Here is a 13,346-nt window from a genome sequence, read left to right as displayed (position 1 = left end):
TCATTTGAAGGCCTGTGTAATTAAGCAGGTTTGCAAAAACCTGGCTTAATTGCTCCTGGCATTCTCCCTGGACTAAAGTGCAACTGGATACACTCACCTTTTGTTTACAAAGTACCACATTTTGGTTTAGAAACTCACCTGTGCCCTGCAAACAAGCAGGTGCAATTCCCTGGCTGCTCCCCAGTCCTGCTCTCACCCCCTCCCTCCCTTTCTATCTAAAAAAGGAATAAAAACGAGAAAAGCACCAAGTATTTAAAATTATGTTGAAAACAGCAGTAAATTCTCCATTCCCAGGTAAAACCAGCTTGTTCTGTCACCCAACACAAGCCCATGCAAAGCAGAGCAAGCCTTGAAGTCACAGTGATTCACATGTTTTTCCTTTGAAAAGCAACTCCATTATCCTGGCACAGCATCCTTGAGCCAGACTTTAGTTCTCCTCATAAACCTCTACAGGGCAAGGATGATGCACCCACGTTCCTGCACAAAACTAACTTGCTTTTCAGAAGCAGATTAAGGGATTTATTAAAAGGCAGCACATGCTACAGGCACTCCAGTGTCCTGCAAAATGGCAGCAGGAGCATTGAGCTCTGTGGGAATTAGAACAGCCTTTTGGAACAGCATCTGATCTTGATTCAGTAGAAACTCACTTTTCCTTACTCCTTGGTAACAGTCAAAGTGACTTTTCAGTTAATACACAGAATTTTCTCAGATTAAAGGGAGAAACAATAAAACTCAGCAGAGCAGACCACATAAGGAATGCAACAGCTTCTGTCAGAGCCCAGAGTTTCTCCACAGGACATTAAATTTGGGGGAAAAGCCCATCTATAGGATACCACCTCTGGACACATCTGGCAACAGCTGCACCACAGCCAAGAGAGCTCTGTTGTACTCAGTCTGAGGTCACCCAGGAATGCAGGGAGATGCTTGGGGTGATCCCCTATTCCCACAGGAACACAGCCATGCCGGGATGCCCCCGGCCCGGATCCAGACTCACCTGGTGCATGCTGGGGTTGCGGCCTCCCTGAGTGTGCTCTGGTCTGTAATACCACAGGAGGCTCATCATCAGCTCCCCTGCAACAACACCCATCCAAACACGTCAACCCGTAGTTTTCTGGGAGCGTTTTCCCACCAATTCCCAGCTCCCTCCATTCCCACAGTGCCCAGGGAGAGGCAGCTGTGAGCGATAAATATTTCACGCTGAACTAGGTGTCCTTTTGTTACAGCCTGGAGTCGGTCACGTGGCTTTCCCACTACACCTTCACCTCCTCCTCCTTGGGTCACAACATCCCAAAGGGGTCAGCTGGGCCCAAAAAACCCCCGAGGGATTTAAAAAAAAAAAAAAAAAAAAAAAAAGCAAACGTTTCCACCTGAACAAAGAATCCATTCAGCACACAAGCTGGAAAAGATGCTCATCCAAAGGTGGGAACTCGCAGCATTGACTCCCAGGTTCAGGCCAGAACTGCTGCTGTGATGACATGACCAGGATGGGCCTCACCACACCTGGATTTATGTCTCTTACATGGAATTTCTTGGGATTTTTTTTATTTCCTTTTTAAGGAAGACTTGCAGTTTACAACATTTAGCTCATTCTCCTTGGCTCAGGTATTGCCAGTCCTCAGCATAAACCCCCACTGCTCCCATCACCACCTCTATGGGGGTCCCCCAGGAGCTGCTGTGGAACAGCCCCAGCTCCCACCAGCTCCCAGCCCAGATGTTGGATTGGAGCAAAAAGCAACTCCCCAAAGTTTGTTGCAATGGAATAATAAGGGAGATGGCTGCTAAGATGGGCACTTGGCAGATATTATGTGCTTTCACATCCAGCAAGATTTCCATTATCAGTCCCAGACTAGTGATTAAGGAGCATTTCAGTTCCTGGAACAATCCAAACGGAATCCACGGAGCTCATCTCCTCTCCATCCCCTGGTAGCCTCCCAAGCCTGCAGCTCTCCCCAGATCCACCCCTTCCCTGCTTCCAGCCCGCTCTGTGGAGCACAGAGGCAACACAGGCTCTCTCCTGGCACAGTACCTGTCTTGGGGTCTTCCCACAGCGCCGATATCTTGGCGACGTAGGGCATGGATTTCTTGCGGGGCCCGGATTTGAGGAGCACGGTGTCGCGCACCCGGATGATCTCCCCGTCCCTCTCCACCGCCTGGTAGCTCTTGCGCATGGCTGGCTCGGGCTCGTTCTGCAACACACAAACCACAGCCTGGGGTTTGCTCCCCCAGCCCAAGACTCCTTTTTTCCTCCTGTGAATTCCAACCTAAGCCTCCTCAGGGCTCAGCGCTCCCGCTCCAACAGATCTCCAGGAGAAGTCACGCAGCGTAAGATGCCGCTTGTGGCGTCTCTGTTCCCACCAGGTTGGTTCCTAACACCAAAAATCAGGCCAAACGAGCTACTTTTTCAATGGGTTGGGCATTCACAGGTAAAGGGAGGTCACTGAGGACCAGCATCCAAGTGCTCCAGGTCACACACTTCCAAATAAACCGAAACCCAGCTATTCCTCCTGCATTGTGCTGGGAGCGAGGAGCAGGACATCATCAGCAGGACAGCCCTTCTCACTGAAAGGAATACTCTTATTTCAAATTAAAACACATTTGTTCCTCCCATTCTGCATGAAAAACCACCATCTTCAGGAAAATCACCTTTTCACCTGCCTGTCTGGAGGGCACGGACAACTAGGTGTGTTTTGAATGCTGTGTGTTTGCTTGACACAAATATTGTCAGGAAACCAACAAAACATGAAATATTTGACACCAACAGGGCAGGGATTGGCAGGGAGGCCGTGGCACAGAGCTTTCCTTAGTGGGATTACTAAATATTCCTTTGTACCCCCTGACACTACAAAACAATCACTTTTGGGACTGTAAATTGGGGGCTTTCAGTTTGTTTTCGCTCTGAATTTCATTTCAGAACACCTGAGCAGGATGGTTTGACCTCCTGCCACATCTCCCGGGCAGGACTGGCAGCATTTTAAGGAGATTAAGGCCACACTGCTCCTTTGGGGTGTCACAGCCTGAGGGATGGAGGCACAAGGTCAGTCCCTGCCCTTCACAGCTTCATCCTGGCACCTGTACTCAGCCCCGAGAGCTGCAGCTCCAAAACCTGCCCTGGCTGATGCTCTCAGCAGCCCGAGGCTGGGCCACCACGAAGCAGCAGCACAGACCCCGTCTGGCCTGCAGCTCTCCCTTCCTCTCCCTCCTGCTGGCATTTACTGCACATCCAACCTCGTCCCAACTTCCCAGACACCACGTGGGGCCGCATTTCAAGCTCTTATGTTTTAATAAGATGAAGGATATTGCCTTCTCCCTCAACTGAAGTGGACTTTACTGGAGTTAATTGAATTCCCTGGCAGGAAATCTCCCATCTTACAGGAGCCAGACTCTGCCCCTCAACACAACAAATGGGAAAGTACAGACAAGTAATCCCTGGAGGAGTGACCTGCTGTGCCACAGTGTACGTTAAAAGGGGAGTTTGGGGTGCTGGAAAAATTCCATCTGGGAGCCAGGATATTGCCTCAGTCCTCTGTGCTCAGGGATATTCATGTGAGGCTACAGACCAATCAGGGAGAACCACCTGCCTTAATGCCTGCCCCTTATAATGAGGGTAAAACATCCCTCACCTTCTCAGACAGGTTTACCCTACCCAGGAGGAAGGAGGACGATCCCTGTAGGAGGGACTCCCACGTGCCACAGGTGCCACCCTTGCACGTGCCAGAGCCGGGAGGATCCGGCAGCTCGGCGTTCCAGCTGAGCCCAGCACAGGAGCAGCAGGTTCTCCTGCCTTTCCAAACCCCTGCCACGCAGGGGGCACTCAAGAGAACAAACCCAGCAGCAGCTCTGCTCCCGCTCGGAATTCCTCCGAGAGGTTCCGGCTGGCACCCGGCGACCATCTCCAGCCCGAAGCCAGACCCAGACCCCTCCAGCCTTCGTGCCCTCGATCCCTGAGGGTGCACGAGCCCCCTCAGGCCCAGCACTCCACACCTACCACGACGTAGACGGCCTTCTCACAGGCCGTGCCCACGGGGATCCAGCCGTTGGTCGCCCTGCGCCGGCTGATCCGCTGCTGCTTGGGGTGGGAATGCGCTCCCGCCGCTTTGCTGTTGGAGGCGTGCAGGCAGCCCGGCGTGTTCCGCAGCCCGGACTTGGAGCCGCTGGGGGGCTTGGAGCTCTGTGGACATTCTCGGGCCATGGTCTGAGGGTCAGAGTTGGGGGTCTGCAGGTGAGGGACGGGCTCTGCAGCCGGTGGCACGCTGGGAACGGGACATCCTGAGAGCGGGTGGGCAGGAGAGGCGGGGTGTCCTGCCACCGGGATTGTGAGGTTCAGCTGGTCCAGAGACTTGCAGCCTTCTGACGGAAGGGAAGAAAAGAGACACAGATCTCACCTGAAACGTAAAGCAACTACACAACCAAGACCGTCCCGAACCACAGCTGCGTTCCCCCGAAATTCCCCGTATTGCATTACAGCAGTAAAGACTCTCCACGCTGTAATTCCATTTTGCACTGTCACTGGATCCTAACAGCAAAGCCATCCCCGAGCCTGCGTGCTCCAGTGCTCTGCCGATGACACTGCACCACAACAAACCCAGCTGAATCCCAAGGAACGCTGGCCAGGAATACACACAAGGCTGGCCAGTGTCCAAAGCAGCTCCAGCCTGTCAATATGTGTAAAAGAAATAAAAGGCTTATGGGAACGACGGGAAGGATTAAGTCGCAGTAGCAGCAGCAGCCAGCTCCTTCCAAAAGGCCAAATTCTACTAATCAGGGAAAATTGAGACGGTTCTCCAAATTAAGTCCAGAAAGAGAAAACAAGGTGGAACAGAACTGCAAGATGCTGCACCCTCAGCAAAACCGTGTCCCTGCAACAGACACAGGAACCACAACAGGTTGGAATTTGGCTGACGCTGCCTCTCGGAGCATCCCAGAGCGCCTCGCTCCGCTCAGGAGCCACAAACAAGCCTCAACCCAAGCCGACGGAAGAGCCAGTCAGATTGGAATTACCTCCTGTCAGCAGAAAAAAGCCTCCTGGACCCATGTGTGACGCCTCTCTGTTCCCTAACCCTGAGTGTGCTTTTTTGGGGTGACCAAAGGGCAGCTCCAGGCGGGCTCCAGGATTTGCCTCAGACTGGAGCGTGTCCCTGCGGAGCTGCTTACAAATGGGAAGGGGAAAATCCATCCCAAGTCAAGCCAAAAAACTGCTGAGAGCCCTCGGAGAGACGGGAAGTTGTTGCCTCCTGCCTCCCCACTGACCCTCCCTGAGGGGCTGCAATGGAGCTGTGTGAGGGATGCCATGGACCACTGTCACTGTCACCAATCCTGAGCGGCAAACGCCACAGGAACTCGCTGGAGAGCACGGACACCAGGATGTGGGCGCTGGCAGTCACAGGACCACAGAGCAGGGAATCACCTCTCAGGTATTCTGCTTTAAAAAGCAGTTTTTAAGCTTGAGCTAAAGCAGGATGAAGCTTCACAAGAATATGTACTGAAGGTCAGGGCAGTCAGTGGTGCAGAGCTGCTCTTGCTGGCACCCCTTCCAGCCTCTCCGATGGCACCGGGCCTAAAGCAGCTCTCACAGCCTGTCCTGCCTCGTCCCCACCACCCTGCTCCCACACTGCCCAAGGTCACAGCCCGATCCCTCAGTATGGACCACACAGACACTGATATTCCCACATGAACACCTGGAATGCACCAAATCAGACAGATGGAACGCACAGCACGTCAAGCTGGATCCCTCATCCCACTGCTCTCCGATGGGAGCCTGCTCCTGCAGCCAAAGTGCTCCTTTAGTTCACTAAAATACCCCACTCTAGGGAAGGAAAATACTTCAGAGGTGCACAATCATATAAAAATCAACCCCTAGGCATAAGTCCCTGTTAATATTTTCAAAGACCTTATAGGTTCCAATCCACAAATCAAAACCTAAATGATTCCGGTGTTGTAGGATTTTAAATCCAAGTTGATCACAGGAAGGAAATCACAGCAGTGGGGTGAAACACCAGTAAGCATCCACTGCTGCTGCCCCTGCCAGCACTCTGAGGAACCACCAGTCCACGGGGAGGGCTGAGTTCTGGGAAACACACTGTCTGTATCCTTCTGGCTGCACAAAATCAGAGGCACCAGTGTGCGACATGTGAGGAACAAAGCAGACTGGTATGACCTCGGGGCACTACATGGAAACTGTCAGGCCAGAACACACTGCTCAGCTGCTTGTCTTGTGAGCATTCCAATTCCAAGAGCTCTGAAGCCACCAGTGAACCCTGGCTGGCTGCTGCCGTAGGAAGCAGCACCACGAGAGCGGGGATATTTCGGGAGAACGGAAATTACACTTCAACCAAAGGCTCCAGAGTTTCAGCAGCTTCCTACAACGGAGGATGACAAAGCCTTTCTCGAACCAAAATGCCATCCACCTACCTGAAAATCTGTTTTCAGTGGGTAAGTCGTGCCAGCTCTTGGCTGGGACACGAGGTTTTAGTGGGAAGATCCGGTGATGGCACTCCCAGCAGCTGGAGAAGCAGCCTCCTCTACACACCGGCTGCTCGCAGCACTGTCCACCCTGATGGCTTTATACAAAGTGCCGGTGTCTGATAACCCCCACACAACACAACACTTTTAAATATTTAAAAAGCTATTTTTCAGCAGCAGCAGCAGAGGCAAAGTTCCGAGGTAAAGCAGGAAGTCTGAAAAGCAGGCGGGGGACAGAGGAGAGCCGGGCAGGTAACAACTCACTGGGCACCCTCACCCCTCCTCATTTCAGGGCTTCATTGTCACACGCTGGGAGCAAAGGTGGGACCAAGAATTCCCAAACTAACAGCGTGCTCGGCACTTAGACCTCCTGAGTGAAACTCCCTACACAGCCCTGCCAGCTCTGATCCACGGAATCTGAAGAGCCTGCATCCCCCCAGCCGGCACCGTAAGAGTTTAACAACTCCTGCTTCTTCACACACTCTGTGAGGATGTTCAGCCCCCGGAGCGAGATTTTGGGATGGTAGCAGTAACTCTGGCTGGTGCGCTCCGACCCTCGGCTTGGAGCAGCGCGGCGGGATGGCTGCGCCTCCCGGAGCGTGCAGGAACTGAACCCCGCTGGTTTTACACACATCAAAGCTCGGCGGCAGCTCCGGCACGACAAGCCATGAGTCACACTCTCGCCGCCCGAACCCTTTCACCGATCCTCCGCTTCCCACACCAAGGAGACCTTTCGGTGGGAAAAACCCTCCGGGCTAAAACACGAGGGAAGGGGAGGTGGGAGGCGAGTTCTGAGACGAGACACCGCGCGCGCAGAGGGAACCGCCAGCCCTCTCCTTTCTCCCGGGAACGCCGCCCGGGACTCGCCTGCCCTCGGCACCTTACCTGCTGCAAAAGGCATTTTGTAGGGGAAGCTGCTCCGTCCCGCGGTCACGCTGCCGACGCGGCCCTCGGGCACGTGCACCACTCCGCAGACGCTGAAGCTGCTCAGCGCCGCTCCCTGCCCGCAGCAGTACGGGGAGCTGCACCAGTGCAGGGGCTGCAGGGGCGCGCCCGACGGCAGCGCCCCGGGAGACACCAGGAGCCCCTCGCAGGTGGCGGCCTGCGACAGCTCGTCCTTGGGGTAAACGGAGCAGGGGGAGTAGCCACTGTATCCGCTTTGGCCGTAATAAACGTAAAACCCGTTCAACGGGGTCAGATCCGAGGATTCGTAGAGACATCCACAATCCGCGTGATTCCCGGGCACGGGCAAGGGAGGGAACTGCTGCACGGGAAAGGAAGGCTGATGAAACTCCTGTTTGGGGGTCGGGGATTTCTCTCCGGGTCTTCCGTACTCTGGCTTCATGGAAGCTTGTCCTCCCATAAGCAAAGGCAGTCTGTGGTAGAAGCCCTCGGTGCTTGCGTAGGAGCCGGACAGTGACTCGTAGGGGACGGGCTCTGTCGTCCCATAGAGCCTGGAGGAGTCCCGCTGCTCCCCTTTCCCAAAGGTGCCCAGGGCCTGGCCTTGCCAGCCGTGTTGCCCGTCCATTTTTAAGCTGGTCGCTTCCTTCTTGGATTTGACACAGTTCTTCCTCCCAGCTTTGGCCCATTTGAGCATGGATTTCGAACAGTGGTTCTCGGACTTGCCCTCTCCGTCCGCTTTACTCCGCGGCTTCAGGGGCTGGTCTTTCTCGTGGGTCAGCTTGAGGAAGGCCACGGCATTGAGGCTGGCCAGTCTCTTTGGAGTGGGATGGTAGGAGACAGCTCCATCCTCCCTCTTTGTCCCATCGTCAAAGACCTCGTCCAGCGAATGCTCGCAGCTGTTGCATTTCTGACCGGGCTCGGGCCGGTTCTTTCCTTTCCCGGTTTTCACAGCCGGTTTCTCCAGGGCAGGCCAGTTGTCCCCAGCTTTGCACTGCAAGCCCTTCAGGGCACAGTCCCCAGCGGGTTTCCCAGAGTCCCTGCGGAAGCGCCTGCCGGATAACAAGCCGTCGTCCCGTTCGAAGAGCAGGTTGTTCACGGCCTCCGCGTTCAGCGAGGCCAGGCGGCGCTTCCTGGGCTCTGACGGAGCAGCATCGAGGTCCTGCTCTGGCCCTGGGTAAGTCCCTGTGCCCTTCTCCCCGGGCGGATCGCTTTTCCCCGCTCCCACGGGCTGCGCCTGTTCGGAGAACAACCCCTCCATCCAGCTGGGAAGGTGCTTTTTTTTACAGCTCTGGCTCTGCTTGGACAGAGACCCGGCCACATCCTCCAGCCGGGTGAGCAGCACCTTGCAGGTCTTTTTGCTGACCGAGGGGGGCAGGCGCCGGCGCAGCGGGTACGTCTTGCGCACCTCGCGCGGGCTCTTGCCTTTGTGAGTCCCCACGAAGCCCCCGGGACCACTGGGAGCCTTGGAGGCGTCTCCGTCCCGCTGCTCCCCGCGCTCCGTGCCGGCCCTGTCCATCCTCCTGCCGCCCGAGGCCTGGCCAGCACAACCAGCTGGGTGTTTCAGAAGGAAAAGCTGTTTCTTCCGGGCATGCGTCATAGGATCAATGTCCAATCCTGGGAACGGACAGGAGAAAACAGCCATTAATGTCGCCGAGAGGGACCCGGCTCTGCACACAGCACCCACTGCCAATTAGGGGATATTTGGGGAAGCTTGTCTCTATACAGCACAGCCTGTTTGGGTGATGGCCAGTTAAGCCAATTAAGAGACAGGATGCAATTAGTTAGATGTGGTTTAATATCAGGCCGTGGAACATGATAGTAATTAAAAGCAAGGTGGGGATGGCAAATGCCACAGCAGCTGGGAAAAGCAGGGAGCTGTTCAACCCAGCTCCCTCTTACGCTGGTGCTGTTCCCAACACTTCACAAATTCCCATCAAATTTCCGAAATCTGAAGGCTGGTACAGGGCACAGAGCAGAAATAAACCCCAGTCTGTGATTTCCTGCATGCTGATACAGGAAGGCTCTTCAGCGTTGTTTTGTGAGACAATTAGGCAAAAGAAAAACAGAAAGTCCACCCACTCGGGGGGGGAAAGAAAACTTGGGCTATTAAACAGAGACCTGCCGACATTAATAAATTAAATCCATGCAAATCCCTGTGCAGGTTGGGACCTGGCTGCACGTTGCTCCTGTCGTCGTGTCTTATAAAAGTTGGGGACATTAAACACCAAATCACATTGGGCAGGGAGGTCCCAAAGATACATTCACGGCAGGAAAAAGAAGCCCCAGCTTCCCGAGTTATCCAGCAAACCAAAAACTGATCTTTAATTAAGGAATTCAAGAATTCTGCGGTGCGAAGGAGCACACGTTCCCATAAGAAGCTGCTGCAGGTCCAACGCTAAGACAGGATATGAGTGGGTGATACCAACCCATAAACGTTAAAAATGTCAGTCTAAATGACTGATAGTGGAATAGATTTAATTAAGTCTGTCTCTGAGCATCAGAAACAGCAGAAAAGGACAATTACTTGCCTTCAGTGGTATTTACGAAACAGTCAAATTCCATTTATTGGCACCAAAGAGCTGATCTTTGTAGCAGCATCCACCTAGGAGGGGTTTGCTTGTCCCTGAATCAGGATTTGGGCTGGAACTCCCCTCAATTGACACTGGTCTGCCACTTTTGAGGCGTTTAATTAAAGCTCCTACTGCTTTGGCAGTGATTAGAACAAAGCTCCCGAATTACAAGAACTGTTCATTTGATATGGTTTAATCAAGCTGATAATTAGATTATCTATTTGAAATAAGCTTGATGTGTTTTAATTGACTTGCTTATATATGTGTTAACTAAGGGAAATTCAGGGATTGAAACCCACTGGGGTTTCCACAGTGCTTTTCTGGATGTCAGGCCCTTCCTGGAGTGTTTTGGGGTGACCGGGTCCTTCCACCCTGTTAAACACGGGATATTTCCCAAGGCTGGTGCCCCGACAGGAGAGCTCGGTGGGGAGCAAACACTGATGCACGTGCGTGTTTTGCTTATCAGAAATTAGGGAATTAGGAGGATCAAGTCAGACGGATTTTCCTCCACAACTGGAATTCTTCTTGCACAAGAGGCCAAACTGAGCACACACCACCTCTGGAGTTTGGAAGAGGACTGTAATTTAAAAACTGGCTCGGGCAGAGCAGGGTTTGGCAGTGGCACACCAGGCATCCTGCAGATCCATGCCCCGGGGAGGACAGCTCTTCCTGGGCTATATGGACCAGTGGTTTCCTTGCAACTCTCATCCTATTTTCTGTTATCCTTAATGAGAGCCTGAGCCTCTGGCAGAGGTGCAAAACCCCAAAATAAGTAGCCATGGTTTTTCCTAACCCAGCATCAGCCACCTCATTCTCCTTAGGCTTCCGCAGGCAGGAGCCTGACCTGCCCTGGCACCACAACATCCTGAGGGTTTAGTGCCCAAATCAGTTGGAATATTCATTAAAAACTGGGCACTATAGATGTGACTTTGTTCACACCATGGCTGCTCTAAAGTTAGGAAAAGCCTGAGGGAGATTGAGGGAAGCAGTTAAGGAGAATCGGGATTGTTCAGCCTGGAGAAGAGAAGCTCCAGGGTGACCTAAATTGTGGCCTTACAGTGCCTGAAGGGGCTGACAGAAAAGATGGAGAGGGGCTTTGGACAAGGGCCTGGAGTGACAGGACAAGGGGGAATGGCTTCCGACCGCCAGAGGACAGGGTTAGATGGGATATTGGGAAGAAATCCTTCCCTGTGAGGGTGAGGAGGCCCTGGCACAGGTTGCCCAGAGAAGTTGTGGCTGCCTCATTCCTGGAAGTGTCCAAGGCCAGGTTGGACGGGGCTTGGAGCAACCTGGGCTAGTGGAAGGTGTCCCTGCCCATGGCAGGGGGTGGGACTGGATGGGCTTTAAGGTCCCCTCCCACCCAAACCATTCCAGGATTCTAGGATTTGTTGCCAGCACCTACGGAACAAAACCCATCCTTAGCACGCTGCACTTCCCAGAAGTCTTTCCACACCTCCCCAGTTACCTGCAGTGTGTGGATTGCTTTGGGATGCTCCTGCTGCCAGCTCACCTGTGATGCAGCAATCCCTTCTCTTCCCCCTGGCACAACACAGCCACGGAGCTTTTGAACGCTGCTCAAAACTCATCCATCTGACAGGCAAGTGCATCATCCCTCAAATCAGAGCCCTGCCGAGCCTCCTTCCAGCGAGCATTGTGCTCCTGCCAGCTGGGAAGGGAGAGTGGCAGAGCTCTTCATCCTCTCTCCACCTTTGTATTGCAGTACAAAGCAAAGGAAAGCTGCCTGTGCCCACAAGTTTTCCAGGAAAGCACAAGATAATGCGGAGAACTGAAAGTGAAGGTGCTGAAGCCAGAACCACCCATTTACTGCTCGTGGCTGAGGAGCTGGATTAATGCTGAGAAGACACTGAGGTGTAACCCTGCGGGAAATTGAAGTTCCAAACAGCTGCATCCAGAGACCACCAGGAATTTTCAAGCTAGTTGGAATTGCTGCCTCCTTATCATACAATCCCAGCATGGTTTGGGGTGGAAAGGACCTTAAAGTTCATCCCATTCTGACCCCCTGCCATGGGCAGGGACACCTTCCACCAGTCCAGGTTGCTCCAAGCCCCATCCAACCTGGCCTTGGACACTTCCAGGGATCCAGTGGCAGCCACAGTTTCTCTGGGCAACCATCCCCTGGCAACTCCTTCCTCAAACTGGACTAAACCTCCAACAGCTCTGAAAAACTGCCTCTGACAGCTGTTGAACCCAAAGCAGACCAGGATGAAGAAAAATTAAAAACACTTCTAATTTTCTGCTAGAATAAAACCACGACCCAAACAGCAAACTCAGGAGAGAGTTGATGCCTCATTAGCAGGAAAAGGAGCAAGTGTGATAACAGCTGCACGTTCTGTAATCACGCAGCTGCAGCATCTGTCTCTCCCTCTCCAGCACTTGATTGCAAGGGAAATTAAAGGAACTAGTCTGGGACTACCCCTTCAAGCCCCATTTCCTCTCCAGAGCTCCACCACGGAGACGCACGTTCCGAGGAGACGGTGCCAAAAGCACAGAAATTAAAGCTTTTAAAGCTCCTAATCCATTTGGCACTTCAGTGATACACAAAGAGTTACGACAGCACCAACCCTCCTCTCCGTGCACCGCTCCGACGGCTCCCAGCCCCGTCTGCTTGAATCCCATCTATCCACTTCCATTGGAACGGCTTACGCTGTGACAACAGCCCTACAACTGCGAGTATCTGGAGGATTGGTTCCTTTCTCCCCGCTGCTTTTACAGGAGACTAATTCCCAGTGCCCTAAGGAACGTGTCACACGGAGGAAGCCTCCCAGGAGCTCTGGGAAATCCGGATAAATCTCGGCAGCATCAGGAATCCCCGGCTGAATTACCCAAACACCGCGCGCGTCCCGAGAGTGGAAACACCACTTCCATCTCAAATGTTCAGAAAATCTGTCACTGTTGGAGCCTGCAATTTGTCTTCCCTGGGTCCAGCCTGATTTTTCTCCGGAGACCCATCGAAAGCTCCATCATCCACACGCTCCGCAGAAAATTGTTTATACAGAGCTCATTAGGCTGCAGAAAGGGCTGGTTTCTCTCACTCATCACCACAGCCCTGACCATTGGACCAGAGCAGGATTAGATGGGATACAGGGAAGAAATCCTCCCCTGTGAGGGTGGGGAGGCCCTGGCACAAGTTGTCCAGAGAAGCTGCAGCTGCCCTGTCCCTGGAAGTGTCCAAGGCCGGGTTGGACGGGGCTTGGAGCAACCTGGGCTGGTGGAAGGTGTCCCTGCCCGTGGCAGGGGGTGGGAATGAGATGGTTTTTAAGGTCCCTTCCCGCCCAAACCATTCCAGGATTCTGTGATTCTATAAAATACCAGATATATTAAGCATCACCCGTTCACACAGAATCGCCTGTTACAAGTTTAAATAGGTTCTGTGTAAAGCTGCCATGTGACAGC

At 53.3% G+C, this 13,346-nt stretch overlaps 2 protein-coding genes across 2 annotated transcripts in view; both read right to left on the bottom strand.

Moving 5' to 3' along the window:
* The window catches only part of LOC116787990 (deleted in malignant brain tumors 1 protein-like), a 499,349-nt gene that overhangs the window by 90,117 nt on the left and 395,886 nt on the right, over positions 1-13,346 (bottom strand). The window lies entirely within an intron of this gene.
* The window catches only part of BAHD1 (bromo adjacent homology domain containing 1), a 28,573-nt gene that overhangs the window by 2,622 nt on the left and 12,605 nt on the right, over positions 1-13,346 (bottom strand). The window contains exons 2-5 of the mRNA XM_032690890.1: positions 7,345-8,976; positions 3,986-4,347; positions 2,027-2,186; positions 995-1,071 (exon numbers count right to left, since the gene is read on the bottom strand). Of these exons, the coding sequence (XP_032546781.1) occupies positions 995-1,071; positions 2,027-2,186; positions 3,986-4,347; positions 7,345-8,959 (2,214 nt within the window). The 5' untranslated portion in view covers positions 8,960-8,976. The remainder of the gene's footprint in view (positions 1-994; positions 1,072-2,026; positions 2,187-3,985; positions 4,348-7,344; positions 8,977-13,346) is intronic.

Source organism: Chiroxiphia lanceolata, chromosome 6, assembly GCF_009829145.1.
Source record: "Chiroxiphia lanceolata isolate bChiLan1 chromosome 6, bChiLan1.pri, whole genome shotgun sequence".
Classification (NCBI taxonomy): domain Eukaryota; kingdom Metazoa; phylum Chordata; class Aves; order Passeriformes; family Pipridae; genus Chiroxiphia; species Chiroxiphia lanceolata.
This window is presented reverse-complemented; position numbering and strand designations above follow the sequence as displayed.